At 37.6% G+C, this 19069-nt stretch overlaps 1 protein-coding gene across 1 annotated transcript; it reads left to right on the top strand.

Moving 5' to 3' along the window:
* The first annotated feature begins 11199 nt into the window (after positions 1 to 11199).
* LOC144196813 (fetuin-B) lies at positions 11200 to 18935 on the top strand. Its single transcript, XM_077717274.1, has 7 exons — positions 11200 to 11537; positions 13589 to 13699; positions 15359 to 15446; positions 16122 to 16288; positions 16433 to 16540; positions 16804 to 16890; positions 18025 to 18935. Exons 1-7 carry the CDS (start codon positions 11301 to 11303, stop codon positions 18520 to 18522), a joined length of 1296 nt encoding a protein of 431 aa, XP_077573400.1. The 5' UTR covers positions 11200 to 11300; the 3' UTR covers positions 18523 to 18935.
* Positions 18936 to 19069: the final 134 nt, after the last annotated feature.

Here is a 19069-nt window from a genome sequence, read left to right as displayed (position 1 = left end):
CTGAGAGAGAAAAAATCATGTCCATGGCTTGACTTGTACATTTCCTGGCCTTGTTAATATTTCAAATGGTTGCAAGCCAGAGCAAATGTCTGAAAAGAAACTCTTCACCTCATTTAACATACTCATTTCAATATCAGTCATTCCTTGAGGGGCAGACATTCCTCTTTGTCTATGTGCTGTATTCGCATATATTAAGACCAAAAAAAACTGGTTTTGAGTGTGCATGCAAAAGCTTTATTTATGTGATGAGCAGTTTCTTTTTTTTTACCATTACACAAAATGTGGCCAGCGCACATTTTATAGTGTACCACAATACACAGGTTAGAAAAAAGTTCTTAAGTTTGTTGTACAGTTTTTTTCCCACACACACCAAAAAAAGACCTTATTAATAGTCTGGCAGAACGAGCTGCTACTGTAGGTTGGAGGCTTTTCACCAAAAATAAGTATATATATCCTTTGAGTATATTTTGGAGTATTTTTTCACCAAAAATAAGTATATATATCCTTTGAGTATATTTTGGAGTATTTTTTTATCAACCCTTTCATAGAGCAATATTTCCCAAAAAGAAATGTTGGTCTTTGGTTTATGAAAACATTGTTATTCTTAATTGCTATACCACCTCTGGTCACTTTGCATAAACCTGGGTAACAGTGGGGGCACTTTTACCCCAGAAAACATGCTTTCGAAGAGCAAATACTAGAGCAGGGGTGGGCAAACTTTTGGGCCGGGGGGCCATATTGACTCTAAAAATTTGACAGAAGGGTCAGCACAAGATAGGATACATATAAAAAAGTGCATCCGTTAATATTACATATGAAACATAAAAAATGGCTAAAGTATTAGCATACTCATCACTCATCATTAAAGTATAAAGTACATAGTAAAGTAAAAAGGAATGTATTAAGAGATATTAAAATGTCATTTAAAACAAGATGGAGGGGCTGTAAAACACGAAAAACAAATAAGAGTGGACAGAGCTACTGCTACTGGCTTCCACGTGACGGCGCCATCTCGGGGAAAATAAAAAAATAAAAAATAAATAAAAACATTATTTGGACAACGTCGGCGGGCCGGACTAAAAAGCCTACAGGGCCGTATGTGGCCCGCGGGCCGTAGTTTGCCCATTCCTGTACTAGAGTGTAGTCAACTAATAAATGTAGTTGTACATCCACTACAGTAAAGGGCAGTGGCATAATCGATGGATCCTCAAGAGACAACATGAAAATCACATTTAAAAGGAACAGAAAATTAGAGACAAATTGTAATAATAAAACAAAAAAGTATCTTGATAGCTATGAACAGGGAAATACGTAGATCTTGCCTTCACTGTTATGACAATGTGAGCTAAGTAAAGACCAGTATGTTTGAAGAAGACCTTGGGGCTGCAGGTAAACTGCAACATGACCTTTAACCCCCCTGGCTGATGGCTTAAGCCCCTGTCTGTCAATAAATATCTTGGTGAAAAAAAAAGAGGCAAAGATAGCCCTAATCGACTTTCCTTTTTCAAAGTTTTATAATTTCCTTTATATGAACAAAAGATGATAGCAAACAATTCTAAATATAAAAATAAGAATTATGAATAAAACATGGAAGAAAGTAGTATATTATATTCAATGAGAAATAAAAACAAGGCCTGCAGCGCTGCCTGAGCCAGCATTTGTGTCAAGCTATTTGGCAAATGAGCGAATTCATCCCAGCATGGAATTCCATACAAGAGAAATGTACTCCATCAGTGAAAAGTATACAATACATTTCTACCTTATTGTCAGTGAAAGAGCTAGAGAAAGGTATATTTTGTTTAAAAAAAAAACAATTGTGCATGAACTTGTAAGATAAAAGAACAGGGAGAAACCAAAATTTACCATATTTGAATACATGTAGATGAATGGAAATATATTTCTACAATTCCAGACCTTATTGTGCGGAGTTTGCATGTTCTCCCTGGGCTTGCCAAGGTTTTTTTTGTATGGGCAGTCCACTTTCCTCCCACAGGCTATCCCCTGCCTGGTGCCCATAGTTAGTTGAGAGTAGCCAGTAGTTGGCTGGGTAAGGCTTCAAACCCCCCACCAACCCTTGTGGGGATATGAGCGTTATGGATAATGAATGAATGCATATTTCAAGAGACCCAAAGAATGTGGCTTTATTTGATTCTTTCACAATGTCACTGTGTGCTTTTTTTGTGAAATTTAGCCATCTTGTGATATACAATTTTGCCTACATCACATAGTTCAGGAGATACAAAAAAGTGAAAATGCAAGAACAAGTAGGTAGATCAAGGGTGTCAGACTCAGGTTTATTTAACGTCAACTTGATTTCACGTGGGCCAGACCATTTTAAATATAATATTTAGAATTTTTTTTATATAAATGGATTAAAAAAGCTGGATTAAAAGCCCTGAATATTCAGTTTTTTATAGATTTAAAACAATATATATTTTAGCTTTTTTTAAAATATATTTTTAGATTTCACAAAATGATTTTTGAACTAAAACCACTGAAAAAAATGATTAAAAATTACAATTATTGATTTAAAAAGGGGAAAGTCAGGAAATTTAATATACATTTATACTCTTCATTTGAATTTGATCCTGAAACAGAAAGTCGGCACTCATGATTTACTTTTCCGGGCCACACAAAATGATGCGCCGGGCCAGCTTTGGCCCCCGGGCCGCCACTTTGACACATGTGAGGTAGATGAACAACACCACATACAGATAACTGGGCACAGATGTCAATAACACCTCTCAAAAAGCAAATAACTCTGGTGTTCCATCTACTTTACATTGCCCACAGTGACAAAAAATGTCTATAACAAATAACATTGAATGTGAGTGGCATTTTTTTATAGACTAATTTCGAGGTAATTCACAAAAAAGCATTCGGTTAATTATTTTTGAAAGAGTAGTTGACGTATTTTGACAGTGCGCATGTAATTCCTCTGTCTTCCTATACCATATTGATTCTCTTAGTTTCATTTTTTTCCGCACCATAGTTTTAAGGTGAGTTCAGCTATCTCTGCTAAAAGAGTGAGGGTTAAAATTAACCATTACACCAGAGTCTGAATTAGTCAGTGAATTATTCTATATTCTCATCTTTCAATGGACTATGTAATGAGGGCACTGGTGAAGTTTGACCTCAGTGGTATAATATGGTTCAAAGGCCACACATGTAATGAAATATGCATTGAAGTCATGCCTGTAAATCGGCGATAGGAAATACCTGTTATCTTTCTTTTTCAGATTTCCCCCTTTTATTCTCGGTTTAGCAGGAGGGTCAAGTAATAAAACGGCAGTCCATGTTTCGCCACGACATGCCTATCGGGCAAAATCTGTCTGAAAACAAAAACTGACATGGTCATTGCGCTCCCAAGGCAGGTTGACAGAAAGGTTTTTTGATCAACATACACCAACTGTCATCTGGAACAGACTGTATATTGATATTGTCAAATAAATTTCATGACATCTCCATTTAATTTTAATGGTGAGATGGCAGAATATTGTTCCGAAAGTAAAAATCAAGCACAGATCAGTGGTTCAAGCTCTAACAATATCAAACAATATTTATTTTAAAAAATGATTTTTGAACTTCAAACACAGAAAAAAATGGGTTCAAAATTACAGTTATTGATTTAAAAAGGGGAAAATCAGGAAATTTAATATGCATCTATACTCTTTACTTTGCCGGGCCACACAAAATGATGCGGCGGGCCAGATTTGGCCCCCGGACCGCCACTTTGAGACCTGTGAAGTAGATGAACAACACCACATACACCACCTGTCATCTAGAACAGACTGTATATTGATATTGTCAAATATATTTCATGACATCTCCATTTAATTTTAATGGTGAGATGGCAGAGCTTTGTTTAGAAGGTAAAAATCAAGCACAGATCAGCGGTTTAAACTCTGATGAACTAAAATTGTATTTAGTCATGCCGCTCATTGAAGAACATAACCAAAAAGGCATTCTTGAGGCGAAAGAACATTAATCGCCCATGTTTAGGCTTGATTTGCTATACCAAAGCCAAAGCCTTGTTAGAATACAGAGCAAGTACAATGACTTTCACTCACTCTTGTTAAGATTTTGTCTTGGACTCTTAATAATGTCTCTGTCACTGCTGCCCTCTAATCAAAAATAATTAGCTTGAACAAATACTTCATGCAGTTCACAGAATCTTTTGTTGTTGTGACATCATCATAAAACAATGATGATGAACTTGGGCCAATTATATTCTTTTTACTTTTGCATTTTCATATTTAATGCAGTTTGATGTTACAGTATATCGCAACTCCTGACAAATTCTGTTTGATTTTTGCTTGTGAACTTGCAGTGAAAGGAAAACAGAAAGATGCAGCCACTCAGCAAATCTAAAACATGCTCATGAAACAGTATATTTTCCTCCACACTTATAAAAGGATGTTAGCATTTTGGTAACCAGGCTTCAACCTCCCACTCCGGTCAACCCCAGAATTTAATAACAAAGTCATTGAAACTTCTTATATTTAGCAGACAACAGAGTTGTTAATGATGTTCCCCTTTTCAGAGTATTGCAGACCATGTTTATTAGTGTTATTTTTAGATGCCCATGTTCAGCATTCAAATGATCCACCGGTCATTCACATGTTATGAAATTGGGGATAAATTACTTTTTATCTGTCAATGACTGCACTGTATATCAAATTATCAAAGAACTATCATGTCATCTGTAAAGAAATAGGATCCTTATGTAGCCTGAGGAAGAAAAAAAAACGAATACTTTGCATTTCTGGAGGGAATTATGGGGGGAATTTGGAACAACACACTCATTGCGCTCATTTTTGCATAAATACACACGCATCCTTGCACTTTCTGAGTGTAGAAGCTCATTAATATCAAAGCGTTATTTCTTTTAATTAATCTTTTGCTAAAGCTCAATTCTGCCTTCTCACACAACTAAAAGCTAATTAGTCTCAAGAAGTTATTTTTAAGCCACTCTGTGTTTTTGGGAGTATATTTTGAACATGTTGGCCTACAACCTTAAATCACAGGATTTATTGTTGGTGCAACCGATAATGTTATGTCGTGCGTGAACCAGTTGCTCAAAAGGAACAAATCTTCTCAAAAAAAGATAGGTAGCCTGCTGCTTTCTGTGTGGATCATGTTCACTTGGTGAGTTAATTGGAATTACAGAGATATTGTATATCCCTATTGATCGTGAGTTCCACTCTGCTACCCACTAACCAACAACTACACAAACAACCCGTGCTCACTGGCCACATTCTATCCTTTCTTTTATACTACAAACATCTCAAGATCAATAACTCCGTAGCATTGTTACTCTTGGGTGAAAGTCTATCCAAAGGGGGTGTGAGCCTGTGTTGTCTCTGTACAGCACGCGTGTAGATGCATTAGTGTGTATGCATTGCGTGTGTGCTCATGAATTTATTGGTTGGTGGGACTCCTGTATGTGTGTAAGTAAAGTCACTGAATTTGAGGGTTGAGACATCTATAAACAAAGTCTTGTATCCATCAAGATACTTGTAAGGTAAGACAAAGTATCTTTGCAATTGCTTGTTCATATTGTATCAGTTTTTGTAAGTATAACAGCATCGTAGTCATCCTTATGGCTGACATGTCAGCATAAACACCCAACTGTCTGACTGAATAATCAATCTTAGTCTTGTGATTGGGTTGATATGTCAGCAAAAATTCTCAACTGTCCGACACTGATCAATTACTTTTTTGCCCTGCAAATGACTGAAACTGATCTGTTCAAAGTCCTAGTGACAACTGTCAATTTTGCCTGTATTTAAGACACACTCACTGGTCATTCGAATAGAGTTACAAAAACATTGCGCTGAGCAGGACTCTACTGTTAGAACTCTCACTCTCCACTTTGCAGTTCAGTAACAAACCTATTTCCTATTTAAATTTATCTCACTCTTTCTTAACCTGCTCCTGAAGTTGTATTTTCAGATCTATCAATGCTCATGCAAATACAGTGTTCCCTCGCTACTTCACGGTTCAGCTACCGCGGACTCAGAGCTTCGCAGATTTTTTGGGGAAAAATAAAATACAAATATTACATTGAAACAACATATTTTACAGTTTTTTGTTATAACATGAATTTCACTCTCTCTAGCCGTATTCTATATGGTGTACTGTGTACAGGGGGTAATAAAAATTTTAAAAATAAAAAATTTAAAAAATTTACAAAGATAAATAATTAGAATTAAATTCAAATTAAGCATTTTTGAATGGGAATCCCTACTTTGCGGAAATTCACTTATCGCGGGTGGTCCCGGTCCCCATTAACCGTGATAACCGAGGGAACACTGTAGTAACTCTGAAGTAGCACGTTAGTGATAGTCATGCATGCATACTTTAAAATGACTTGCATGTTTAGCTTTATATCGTTATGAGGAACAGTTATTTCAATGTAAATGAGCTCCACTTTTAGGACTCTGTGAGTGTGCAATGAGTTTTAAGCCTCACCCTCAAAAGAATGTAGCAGGATATTATTAGCTGTTTCATTCATCTCAAAACATTGCGTTTTAATGTACCACTGTTATTCCCTTGGTTCGCAACAGTCGGATTGAGGTTTTTATTCACTCAAGGGAAACAATACAAACAGGTAGAAACCTGAAGAAAAGGGAATGCCAGGGAACACGTTTGTTCACAGCTGCATGCACAAGTGTGTGTGTGTGTGTGTGTGTGTGTGTGTGTGTGTGTGTGTGTGTGTGTGTGTGTGTGTGTGTGTGTCTGTGAGTGTGTAGCTGCTTTAATGTTCTTGTTTTTGTCGTTTTTCAGTATTTGGAGGGATTTTTCTCCCTACATTGAGTTTTCACACTTCCTTCCATGGCTGTGAGCAACAATCAGACAGAGAGTAAAAGGGTGTCAAACCAAGAATCATTCTCAGACAGGGATAAAGTTAAAATTGTGTGGGAGTGGTGGTGAGATCCAGATTTAGAATTTGACAAAACCAGTTACAACAATAAATCAAGATTTGGCCAGCTGTCGACAAATAAAAAATATTCTTTTTTTTAAATTAAAGAACATTTAAGGGTAGATTTAGCTTTTTACTTTTTAAAAGGGGATGGTTTTACATTTTCTGTGTTTTCCAAGTGTTATTGGTTCTTCAAAATGTTACCCACAACAGCCACAAATCTTAATTTTAGGCCAACATCTGGGAAAAGGAGAAATTTGCAACAACAACAACAAAAAAAGATGCCAGGAGCTCCGGAAAAGTACAAAACGTTGACTGCTGAAGACCATAGCGCGTGACTTATGGACACAATTCTGCTTGAGCTTAGGATCCATTTGACATAGGTGGCAGATTAAAGAATGGAGACCCAGTGCCATCAAACATAGGCGCAAGTGTAGATATATTACACATTACACGGTTATATACGTATGTAAATACTGTAATATATTAAAATTTGAATAGAATTTATATGTAACTACCAACTTCGTTGGCTTCATGGCCTTATTTACGGCTAAGTCATGTACATTCTCAAGCATAAATCCCCCATAACAAATTTATCCCGCTCAAAATGATGGTATTTTCCGACATATCGTTAATGGCATGATTCTAATTCGGCTATTTGTTCTTCGACTGCCATTTTTTTTCTTCAATTCTTCTTTGAGTAGGCTACATTTTCTAAATTTCAGCACACATTTTAAATTTTTTATCAGCATTTTTTGGCATTCCAGAAAAATATCATCTGCAGTTAAATTGGAAAATCAAAGGAGCATTTTTAAAGGTCAAAGTAGGGTCAGATTAATATTAACAACTGTACAGCAATCGATTGAAACGTGAAATAAATGTAATCAATCTTTTAAACAATGAACATCTAATGTGCCCAAACTCAAAGCTAGATGCAGTCCTCCACATCGTGACATGTCGTCCACAAAAGCAAACCCAGCTGTGTCAATATGTTATTGCTAAGATACCAACGTTAGAACTTGTAACCATTTTTTGTTTCCAAAATAAATATGATCATTTCTGACCAAAAAAAAATATCTTTTGATTTCAGAGCAAGTATGGGTCAATTTGTTGAGCAAAGGTAGCCGAATAAGCCACCAATTATTTTATATAGCTTTGCAGTCATAATTTCCCACCAAAAGGACCATAAATATGATGTAGCCCGTGAAGCACCCTAATAATTTTATTATACTGCTCCTGCAGACTTTGGCGGACAAGGATTGTTAAGAGGAGAGAGGTTAATGTGATCAGTTAAAAATAGAAATAGCTGAGAGAAAAATGCAGATGGGTACTCTTATTTCTAACTCATACTTACACTTTTATACATATACCAAGATTCAGAGCATGCTTTGTACACTAGGCTATTCCTCCAGGGTGAGTTAGTGGTGCTGACATCAAAGATGCCTAAATGGCTGCATAAATGGATTTTAGGGCCTAAAATGTTTTGATTGGCCTAAGTTTGATACCCTCAGTTTAACAAGTCCATGCATTACCTGAGTGGATCCCTCTCTCTGCAGTCCGGTGGGCAATTATTTAGCACATTGGCTTCAAAGTTCTGAGATTTTCAAGTTCGGATTTCCGTGTGTCGTATTTGCATGTTCTTCCCGGGCTTGCGTGGGTTTTCTCCAAATGCTCCAGTTTCCTCCCACATTCCAGAAACATGCAGGGTAGGCTGGTTAAACACTCAAAATTTTCCCTGAGAATGAGTGTGAGCATGAATGGTTGTTTGCCTCCTTGTGCCCTGCGATTGGCTGGCCACCAATTGAGACTGTCCCTCGCCTGGCGCCTGTAGTTAGCTTGGAGAGGCTCCAGCACCCCCGTGCCCCTTGTGAGGATAAACGGTTCAGAAAATGAATGAATTATCCCTCTCTATGTCTCTTTCTTTAAACCTGGATGCAGGTATATATTCTCTCCCTAAACTATGAGATATACTCCAGTTCTATTTATACCTACTTTTATCCTCTTGATTCTAAGTTATTTACTGGTGAAATTTATACTCAGGTGCGGCTTAATGTCCGAAAAACTACAGTAAACCTATGTATACTGTTTCAGGTGAATCTGCGTTGCTGAAATGATCAAATTGTGTTAAATGCCACAGAATTTCTTAAAGCTTCTTATATGTTGTTTTAATTACAGAGATTTATTTCTTTTGAAGTAACTGAATCGTGATTTCCCATCCTTCCTGACAGAAATAATATATTTATTTATTTTTTTAAATAAGAAATGATTGGTCAACTCCTCATTTAAATTGTGTTTGATTTTCTAAGACAGCTGAAAATTGAGTTGATTCAATTTTCTACCAAATATTCCAGTGCATAGAACGCTGCTTAGAATCTGCCATCTTAATTTACTTCTCTCATATTTAAATTTGTATCTAATCTTAGCACGGCTGCCTCATGCTGTAACAGAATTCAGTGGGAGTAGGCACGGGCTTGATTCCCATTCGTGGCGGTATGATTGTATGTACGTTATGGTCGTCTGTCTCTCTGTGTGCCCTACAGCTGACTGGCGACCATTCACAGGTGTAGCCTGCCTTTCACCCGAAGTGATCTGGGGTTAGACGCCGGCAACCCCCACAAAAATTATGAGAATGAGCCATACAGAAGATGAATGAATGAATATTAGTATAACATTGAGCTTTAGATTAAACAGAAATGCCACACTAATACACATGGATTGCATGACTAATGGAAAGTATTAAGATGATATGCAAATCATCCTTTTGCATCCTATCTATTTTCTCACATACATAGTAAACAGCAGGGGTGCAAACATTTCCATTGTATCAAAAACGGGCATCACTTCAGCCTAGCACCTCGCAATGAAGCAGGGGGGGGGGGGGGGGGTTGCGGGGGGATCTCTGTGCTCACATCAAAGGAGGTTTGTCTAACTTGGGTTTGGCATTATGCTGGTAGAGCAAGTCCGTGAAACAGCCTCAGTCATTCTTATCTTCCCCCCACAGACCTGCGGCAACACAACTGGCGACTGAAAACACAGATGCATGCAAGTGTAGCTGTACATGATTAAAATGTGACCAGTGGTGTACAATAAACACACACACACACACACACAAATTATATCAAACATTACCAGGAGGAGAAAAAATAACATGCATTTGCCTATTATAAGCATTTTCAAACAGGTGGTGGGGAACTGGGCAATTTAAAGGAAGATTTGGCGGGTAAGGAGAACAAATCACTACCACAATTGTCGTTTTTTTTTCATTTGGGGTCACAGGAGAGATGGAGAGCCTTCTGTACAGCCTTTGACTGGATTATTTCTAGGTATCTTAAAGGAAGCCCCTAATCAGCACCTTGGATAGCTCATAGAAAATCCAAGAAAGCTGGAATGCAGATGCAAACGCAGTAGCTCTTGATTGTGAGGCAGACATGCAAACCACAAGTTCGCAATGTTGATTTTTTTCCCCTAGTCATGACTAGTTTCATCTCATCTCATTTTCTGAACCGCTTTATCCTCATTAGGGTCACGGAGGTGCTGTAGCCTATCTCAGCTTACCCCCGGGCCAGAAGCGGGGGACACCCTGAATTGGTGGCCAACCAATCGCAGGGCACAAGGAGACGGACAACCATACACACTCACACCCATACCTAGGGGCAATTTAGAGTGTCCAATCTTGCATGGTTTTGGAATGTGGGAGGAAACCAGAGTACCCAGAGGAAACCCATGGTGGCCCAGGGAGAACATGCAAACTCCGCAAAAGTGGACAAGACCTGGATATGAACCCAGGACCCCAGACCTGTGAGGCCAACCCATTAACCACTCGCCCTACTGGGCCTTATTAGTAGTCTGACAAATAAAAGTATTACATTATGGGGGAAAGGATGGAACAAAACTGACTCACACATTTAAACCTAGCATGGGTTATTTCCATTTCAGGTGCATGGATAGAAGGATTGAAAAAGGTTAAATATACTCCCATCATGAATGAATGACTCATGAGGCAATTTTGCCTGGTGCAATAGCAATTGTTCAGACATACAGTGACCCCTATTGGTTGCAGACATATATTACATATTGAGCAAAATTCTGAGAGAAAAAAAATCAATCCAATTCAAAGTCTTATTTTCAAAATGTGCGTATTGCTGATTAACCAAATGATATAATCTTATTTTTCCAATAACGGCCGCTCAGCTTTAATTCACAATTTATAGCTCTCTTCCCCACAAGTAAATGCAACGTTGCCCTTGGCGTGATTTCAACATCCCTCCCTATTTTGGTCCAAAAGTCAATACGCAGCGGACTAGGCGCAAACAAGAAAGGACAAACTTCACTTTCATCTCGACTTGCTCTCTCTGCTCCGGCAGAACCCGAAGACATGATGCGCAAATCCATTTTTTCAACATTACTGTCATTCAGCCTGTTTTATATTCTGATGCTGCGTTTGAATGTTGAAGGCATAGCACTAGTTCCCATTGAACTCGCTCCAATTCCATGCAATGACAAAGCTGTGGAGAAGTTATCTCGTCTGTCTCTCACTTATATCAATGAGGATCGCTCCGAGGGTTATAAATTTGCCCTCAATCGTGTTGCCAATGTCCATCTACATGCACAGGTGAGTGTTTGATTTTTTTTTTTCCTTTTAAATGTTTTTGTGTGGTTATTTCATATATATATTTGACCTGTTTAATTTGTGGAAAAATGGGATCTATAATGTGTATAAATGTCAATGAAACGATTACAAATCCTCAAAATTACAACATACATTGACATTGTCACGTGGGAAAAGTCGCAAAATACTTTCTGATTCTGGGACTGTATATAAAGATGGCGTGGCTCTCGAGTCGCATGCGGCTCCCGGCCAAAATAAATTTGACTCTTTGCTTCTTATGGTATTTTGTATATATTGTGACTTTTTCTGTGGCTCGTTTCATGTTTTTCTTATTTTTATTCTCTCTTAAAATACACTCAAATTCGTCATGGCCCATTAAAAACAAATAATAATATATATTTAAAAAATAATTTGGCAGATTGGATTTTTTTATGGTGCTTCTGGCGTAAGGTGTGGCTCTTGGACTCTCACACTTTAAATTGTTGGCTCTTTGTGTCTAACTTGTTCGCCAAGAATAAGGGTATCGTTATCTATATTATAAAAGGAGTACCCTTATTTTACAATAAGTCAAAAAACAAGTGGTCACAACCACAGTCACGCAACATACTCCTTAAGCTTTGCATATTTCCCCCGTTAGTCAATGCATAATACTGCATACAAAGTGAACAGAGTTGCAGAGTTGTGTAAAGAAAAGGCGAACATTGACAATAAACATTTAAGCCCGAAATAATTGAAAAATATGAGCTTGGTGTACGTGCCACCGAGCTTGCTTTTCCACCGGCGCAGTGACATGCATGACGAGATGGAGAGACTTCTTTTATTGTGGATAAAAGATAAACAGTGAGACGGAGATAGCGTGACCGAGTCAATTATATGTGAAAAAAGGGTACCCGGATGTTTCGTCGACGGACGTTTGGTCAATGGACACTTGGTCCCCGGACGTTTCGTCGAACGGACATTTACCATATAAAGTATTTCAACACCTTGCTGTACTCTGTCTCTCTCTCTCCCCTTCTCTCTCTCTATCCTTCTCTCTCTCTCTCTCTCTCTCTCTCTCTCTCTCTCTCATGATTATAATTTTGAGAGCGAGTGAATCCGGCGACGTCCGGGGACCAAGTGTCCGTTGGCCAAACGTCCAGTCACGGTGAAAACGCCATCAGAATTTACATGGATTTGATAACAATGAAATGATCTGAAAAGGGGGAGCCATCAACACCTTCAGAAGTTTAAAGCGAGTTGTGTCTGGTTTGAAATTTTTAAAAAAACATCTCGAATACACTCGGTAAACAGACGTGGGGAAGCAGCAAGTTCCAATTCGAAAGCCGCGGTGGAATTTATCAAGACATTTGCCTCGATTATCACCCAGGAAAGTTACAACGAAGTGGCAAGAGTTTTCAGATTTTGTAGAAAAAAGGCACCCTGATAAGCTGGCAAGTGGTCGCGCGTTATCGTATTGTGATGCCCTTTGTGCGCGTCATTTTCAAAACATTTTGAAGGGAAGGCAAAAACAAACAACTCTTGATGCATTCGTTTTGAAGACTCCGGCTGCACGTTTAGGTGGAGTCAACCTGTAGAACAAAGGTAAAAAAAGATTAAAACAAAATTAGAATTCAGTTTTGTGTAAAGTTACATTAGACGTATGTTTGAGTGTGTATGTATATATTAATCCAAGTTAATTTAAATTTGTTTGTTCGGTTACCAGTGCATTGCCGTGAATAGAGACCCCCCGAAGAGCATGCCCCCCCCCCCCCCCCCGACCCCAGCTTTATTACGTGATTAAATGAGAATATTCTAGAAGAACCACAACTTTGCATTCCTTTGAGTTTGAATAGACTGTCATTACAGCCATAGGCACATCCATTCAGTACCACAAAATGTGTATGCTATATAAACATTACCTTGTAAATGTATATTTTAGGCCCTGATTGTAGTGCTTAATTATGGTTGGGCGGCAACTTCACAGCAACCCTTAATATTGCTGCCTTTCCACTCGCAAATGAATTGTTTGTACGCCCTTCTGTTTTGCTCGCATTTATTTGCATTGTACATGTCAGGGTCCAGCGGGCAATATCTATTACCTGGACCTAGATGTTCTGGAAACCAAGTGTCACATCCGTAGTCCAAAACCATGGAAACGTTGTGATGTCAGACCATTCATGGAAACGGTAAGAAACACACACATACAGTAGAAACAATCTGTGCACTTTGCCATGTTTTTGAGGAGCTTTAAAAGTTACCTTCCCGTGGTAATTTCAGTGGAAATCTATTCAAAAGGTATCATTAGCTCAACTATTTTACGACCAATCCAGGTCACAGATTATGTGTTGTGGTAGTTAGTAAAAGAGGGAAATTGATGTTGAAAAAAAAACTAATTGGAAGCAATAGTCTTCCAATCTATTTGCCGCTAAGGGCATCCAAAGAATTACTCTTTAGGGCCGCAAAAGATTTATAAATTAAGACCAAAAGAATTAAATTAATGACATTGCTAGTGACTAATACAGAGTTATTTGAATTCCTGACTATGTTTTTCTTTTATAAATTTTTTAAAATTGGTTTAAGACTTTATTTTAATTAAGATTTTTTTATTATATTACTTTTACAGGCCAAACTAGGTTTTTGAACGTCTAACATATGGAGCAAATTGTAGTTCGAACGAAACATTTTGCGATTTTTTTCGCTGCTAATTTCTAATCGAAAATCCACATTCGTAATGGGAATAGGATAGAAATTTCATTTACTATAATTTTTTTTGTATATGTGGGTGCCAAAATCCATTTTTATTTTGTGGTCGCTTACAACCTGCTGGGAATTTCTTTTAAAGATTGAATAGAGTGTTTTACGGCTGCAAATGTTTCTCCTTATGTGACATGGCGAGTCTAGAACCTATAGTACACACTGTTACCAGCACCGAATATACAATGAAGTTTAATTTCTTCAGCCAAAACAAACTCTAAGTCACGACATTACTACCAGCTGAAGAAAGCAAATATGCATTATATTTCATTATGGAAACTGACAAAGTTCTTGAAGCATGGGGACTCAAATAGAGCTACAAAAAATGGCATCACTGATTACAAAATTAAGCCATAACTATGCCATCTAAGTATATATCAAATGGGAGAATTATACAGATATTGAAAAGTCATTACAGTAGCCTACGATGTTATACCGCACAGTTGTGTTTTATGGAAAATTTCGAGCACAACAGGAATAGCACTCAATAAAGCATGCAGCTCCAGGAACCAAGGCCAAACAACACTAAAAATGTGCATCTGACTTGACTAATTGAAAGTTACCGATGTGCAAAACCATGTTATTTCATCCCAGGCCTGTAATTTCTACTCTGATTCCACTGTCTCGCTATAAAGTAAAAAGGCAAAATGAACTATTTTGTTGTATTTTAATCACCACTGAAATGGTCAAAGTACTTCCTTGGTGCAACAACAAAAAGCCATGTGAAAATATTTATAATAATACTTTGTATTTGTATATGTCTACAAACAATCAAGTACTGTACTGCTGTACTGTACAAGTATGTGCTGTCAATTTGGAAAAATAAGTTAGAAAGTACTAAGTTTTTATACAACAGTATTTATAATGCTGTGAAAATAATATATTATTTACATAAGTCTCAACATTAAACTATTATCAATAAATATATAAAAAGATGATACTCCCTAAAACCCAGACAGAAGTCATTAAGTCATTAAACTTTTTTCTACTTCCACTGATTGGAAGTTAACAGAATTTCTTATTTTAATACTCTTTTTCCTTCTAATTTCTAAATGAAGTTTTCCATTGTGATTCTTTTTTGTCCTTTTCAGCAAATCTCCGGTAACTGTAATGCTACCATCCTCCACACATCGGAAGGTTATACCTACCTGTATAGTTATGAGTGCACACTTGTGCCAGGTAACATAAACTTATTCATGTATTATTTATTTATCTATGTATCTGTATGTCTGTTTTTTGTATGTTTGTTTGTTTTTTATTTATTTATTCATGTGAATATTTATGAATGTATTTGTTTCTTCATTTATACTATTTTTGACATTCAGTCAGATTCTAATCATTTGCACCAGATTCTCAAATTGCACTTCCAGGTTACAAAATATACTTTCAATAGCTGTTTAGGCCTTATAAACTTTAGATACTATTTCAGAGAATGTGTGTGTGTTCGTGTGTTTGGCCATTAATATCAGATAAAATAGAGACAACACCGTACATCTGATTTGAATGCTGTTTTGAACAACAACAAAAATGCAAATGGCTTTAGGATGTTGCCATGCTCGTTTTTTTTTATTTGAGTCCCAATTTAAAAAAAAAAAGATTTTTCTAACTGGGAGTTGCATTTTTAGGGTCAAAAAGTGCAACTTTGGGCTCATTTCTTTGGTACATGTCAAACATTTTGATAAAAATTACTTTGTTTATTTAAAGCATCACGAAAACACATTTTACATAGCATTTTTTTTTTAGTTTGCATTAATGGATGTCCAAAGAAACCAATTGAATCCATCCATCACTTTGTGAATTTAGTTTGGTATTTCAATTCAAACAAACCTACAGGATTTCCGTATTTTCATGCAGACCCTGCAGAGAAGCTGCAGCAGACATGTCCAGCTTGCCCCATTCTACTTCCTGTTGACAGTCAACAAGCTGTACTGGCTGTCCAGGTCTCTCTGGCGTCCTATAAGAGACGGTCCACTGTTGGTGCTAGCCTTGGAGTAAAACGGATCACCAGAGCTGCGGAAAAAGTAGGACATTTATGCTCATGTTAGGTCAGCAGAAAATGTTTTCATAGGAGCACAGAAATAGACCATAATTTTATCTCCCTCTTACATGGTACTTTCTTTTGATGTTTTTAGACATTTTCTCACAGTATGAGTCTTGTTTTTCAGACTGTGCCAGTAAAAGCCAGGTTTGTGGAATATACAGTCCAGGAATGTCTGGAGGGTGTAACAGAAAAAGGCACATGCCAGGGGTTGACACCCACTTCAGACACTGAGGTTTGCAATGATTCAACTTCTAATTCTGTTTCACAGACAGGCACATAAATATTCTGAAAATACATTTGCATAAATAAAAGCCTATCCATTAATAGAAGTTTCCCTTCTGCAGTACGAAGTGGAATGCTAGTTGATCTTGCCATTCTTCTTTACCATGAATTAGTATTGCCATTTTTTAAAAGGAAGTCCTATATTACTTAGATAGAGTGTTTTAGGACCTGCAATCTCCATTATTATAAAAGTCATGTCTGTTTTGCATCAAGACCGCAGGTTTTTGTACGGCTTCTGTACATGGAGATCTGCATGCTCAGCCGGATGTTCAAGTGTCCTGCGAGATCTTCAAAACACAGGTACACAAAAAGACATTTTTTAGGTGTCATTTTGAGGGGATAAGACCAACATAATGTGGAAATGTTCCTAATTTTTACACAGCACATAATGGCACTTTAGACTCTGCCAGGATTGTATGTGTATGTGTGAGCGTGTGTACGGGTTTCCTTCCCACATCCCAAAATACATGCTTGCTAGGATGGCTGAACACTATAAATTGCACCTAGCTGTGAGTGTACCGTATTTTCACGACTATAAGGCGCACCGCAATATAAGGCGCACCCTCAATGAATGACATTTTTTCATATATAAGGCGCACTGCACTGTATTATAAGGCGCACTGTATTATAAGGCGCACTGTATTATAAGGCGCACTGTCTATATTGGAGAAAATTTAAGACTTTTAAGTGTGCCTTCTAGTCGTTAAAATACGGTAATTGCTATTGACTTCCAGGTATGAAGCACTCACCACACAGTCACCTCTAGAGCCAGTGATTGTTGATGTTTTGGATTTTTTTTTGTATAAAATCTTGCAGTGGGGGAGGAGCTATATGATGGAAGATGTTGTAAACTAAGATGGCATCTGCATATTTAACAGTATTGTTTCAGTTGAGGCGTTTGTGTTTTTTTAATATCCGACAGTGGTAGTTTTTCGTTTTTGGTTTTCTGTTTTTTCCATATATAAGTATTATAAGGCGCACTGTCTATTTTGGAGAAAATTTAAGGCTTTTAAGAGCGCCTTATAGTCGTGAAAATACGGTAAGTGTGTACAGTTTTCCGCCTACTGTCCTGTGATTGGCCGGTCATCGATTCAGGTTGTCCCCTGCCTGGTGCCTATAGTTGACTGGGATATGCTCCAGCACCGTGCGCTACCCTTGTGAGGATAAGCGATACCGAAAGTGAATAAATGTACTTTATGTGCAATGTAGGGCTGCCTGACAAGTTGAGTCATACTCTTAATTTTTTTTCATTAAACAAGTCTGAAGCCAACATATCTTGATAGCTATATAAAAATGATTTAGCACTTGCAATTTATTTTAAATGACATTTGATTTTGCAGCAAATGCAAGCTGCACATCTAGCAGTTTCTGGAAAGGTTGCTATTGACAATGGTCATGTAAATATCAAAATGATATAGTTTGTCCCTTCCTCAGAACGTTGATGTCCTACGTCCATTGCAGCCACAAGGTCATGACCGTCCGTTAAAGCCTTACATCCCAACGCCACCTCCATTCGATGACCAAGGGGAAAAAAAGAACTCGGGTCAGATTGACTCCAAACTACTTCCTGATCCTACACCATCACCATTTTATACGACATCACACCCAGATGCTCAGCCTGCAACGCTTGCACCTACACGGATTCCCTCTCGTCCCGTGAACCCTTCACTGAATCCCTCAATCACCTTCTCGTCATCTTCTAGTGAGTCTGATGAAGTCGATGAATCATTTGAATCATCTTCTGAAGAGATGGGAGGTCCTTTGGCTTTACGCCCACCATTTGGGTTTCACTATAAGAGGCACGACCGCAAGAAACGTCAGGCCTTGGCAGAAAGTTCACCATCCCACAAACCAACATTCCTGTCTGATTTTCCAAGTGGACCATCGCCTTTCCGCTCTTGCCCGGGTCCGTCTCGATACACCACAGTTTAAAGAGCCAGTTTGTTTGTGTGCTCTTATTTGGCCTAGGATGGCAGACAGAGTAAATACTGTACTCTGACATTCATTATCTGGACAAACAGTGTATACAAATAAAAGGAGCACTATTTCTATGGACAAATACTTACTCACAGTCATTCTAAAAACCTGGAAAAGCATGTATTGAAATTTGAGTTAGAAATGTATCCTGGGAATTGAATGAAAAATTGATTTTATGAAGTGAATTGAAAAGCAAAAGTCATCATGACAAAGTATTGCGTCTCAAACTTACTATATCCTTACAAAAACAACATATTTAATAGCACTTGTAAAAGTCTAAATATTGTTATATGACTTGTAATTCAACTTGCATAACCACATGCACTGTATTGTTTATTCATAAATATTAAACCCATGCCCACAATGTTTTTACTGTTTCAATACCAATGAGTTAAGGATCCAATTGCTCCAAAATCAGCTTCTTTGCATAAGATAGCAACTGTTTAAGTCAATCCTCACATTTAAGGCCTTTTAACGTAGTAATAGAAGTCTCTTGGCAACA

The sequence above is a fragment of the Stigmatopora nigra genome, chromosome 5 (genome assembly GCF_051989575.1).
Source record: "Stigmatopora nigra isolate UIUO_SnigA chromosome 5, RoL_Snig_1.1, whole genome shotgun sequence".
NCBI lineage: Eukaryota > Metazoa > Chordata > Actinopteri > Syngnathiformes > Syngnathidae > Stigmatopora > Stigmatopora nigra.
This window is presented reverse-complemented; position numbering and strand designations above follow the sequence as displayed.

Coding starts and splice junctions, on each gene's coding strand:
- LOC144196813 (XM_077717274.1), top strand. CDS start 11,301: ATGATGCGCAAATCCATTTTTTCAACATTACTGTCATTCAGCCTGTTT. Junction 11,538..13,588: donor ATGTCCATCTACATGCACAG/GTGAGTGTTTGA, acceptor TGTACATGTCAG/GGTCCAGCGGGCAATATCTA. Junction 16,289..16,432: donor TCACCAGAGCTGCGGAAAAA/GTAGGACATTTA, acceptor CTTGTTTTTCAG/ACTGTGCCAGTAAAAGCCAG.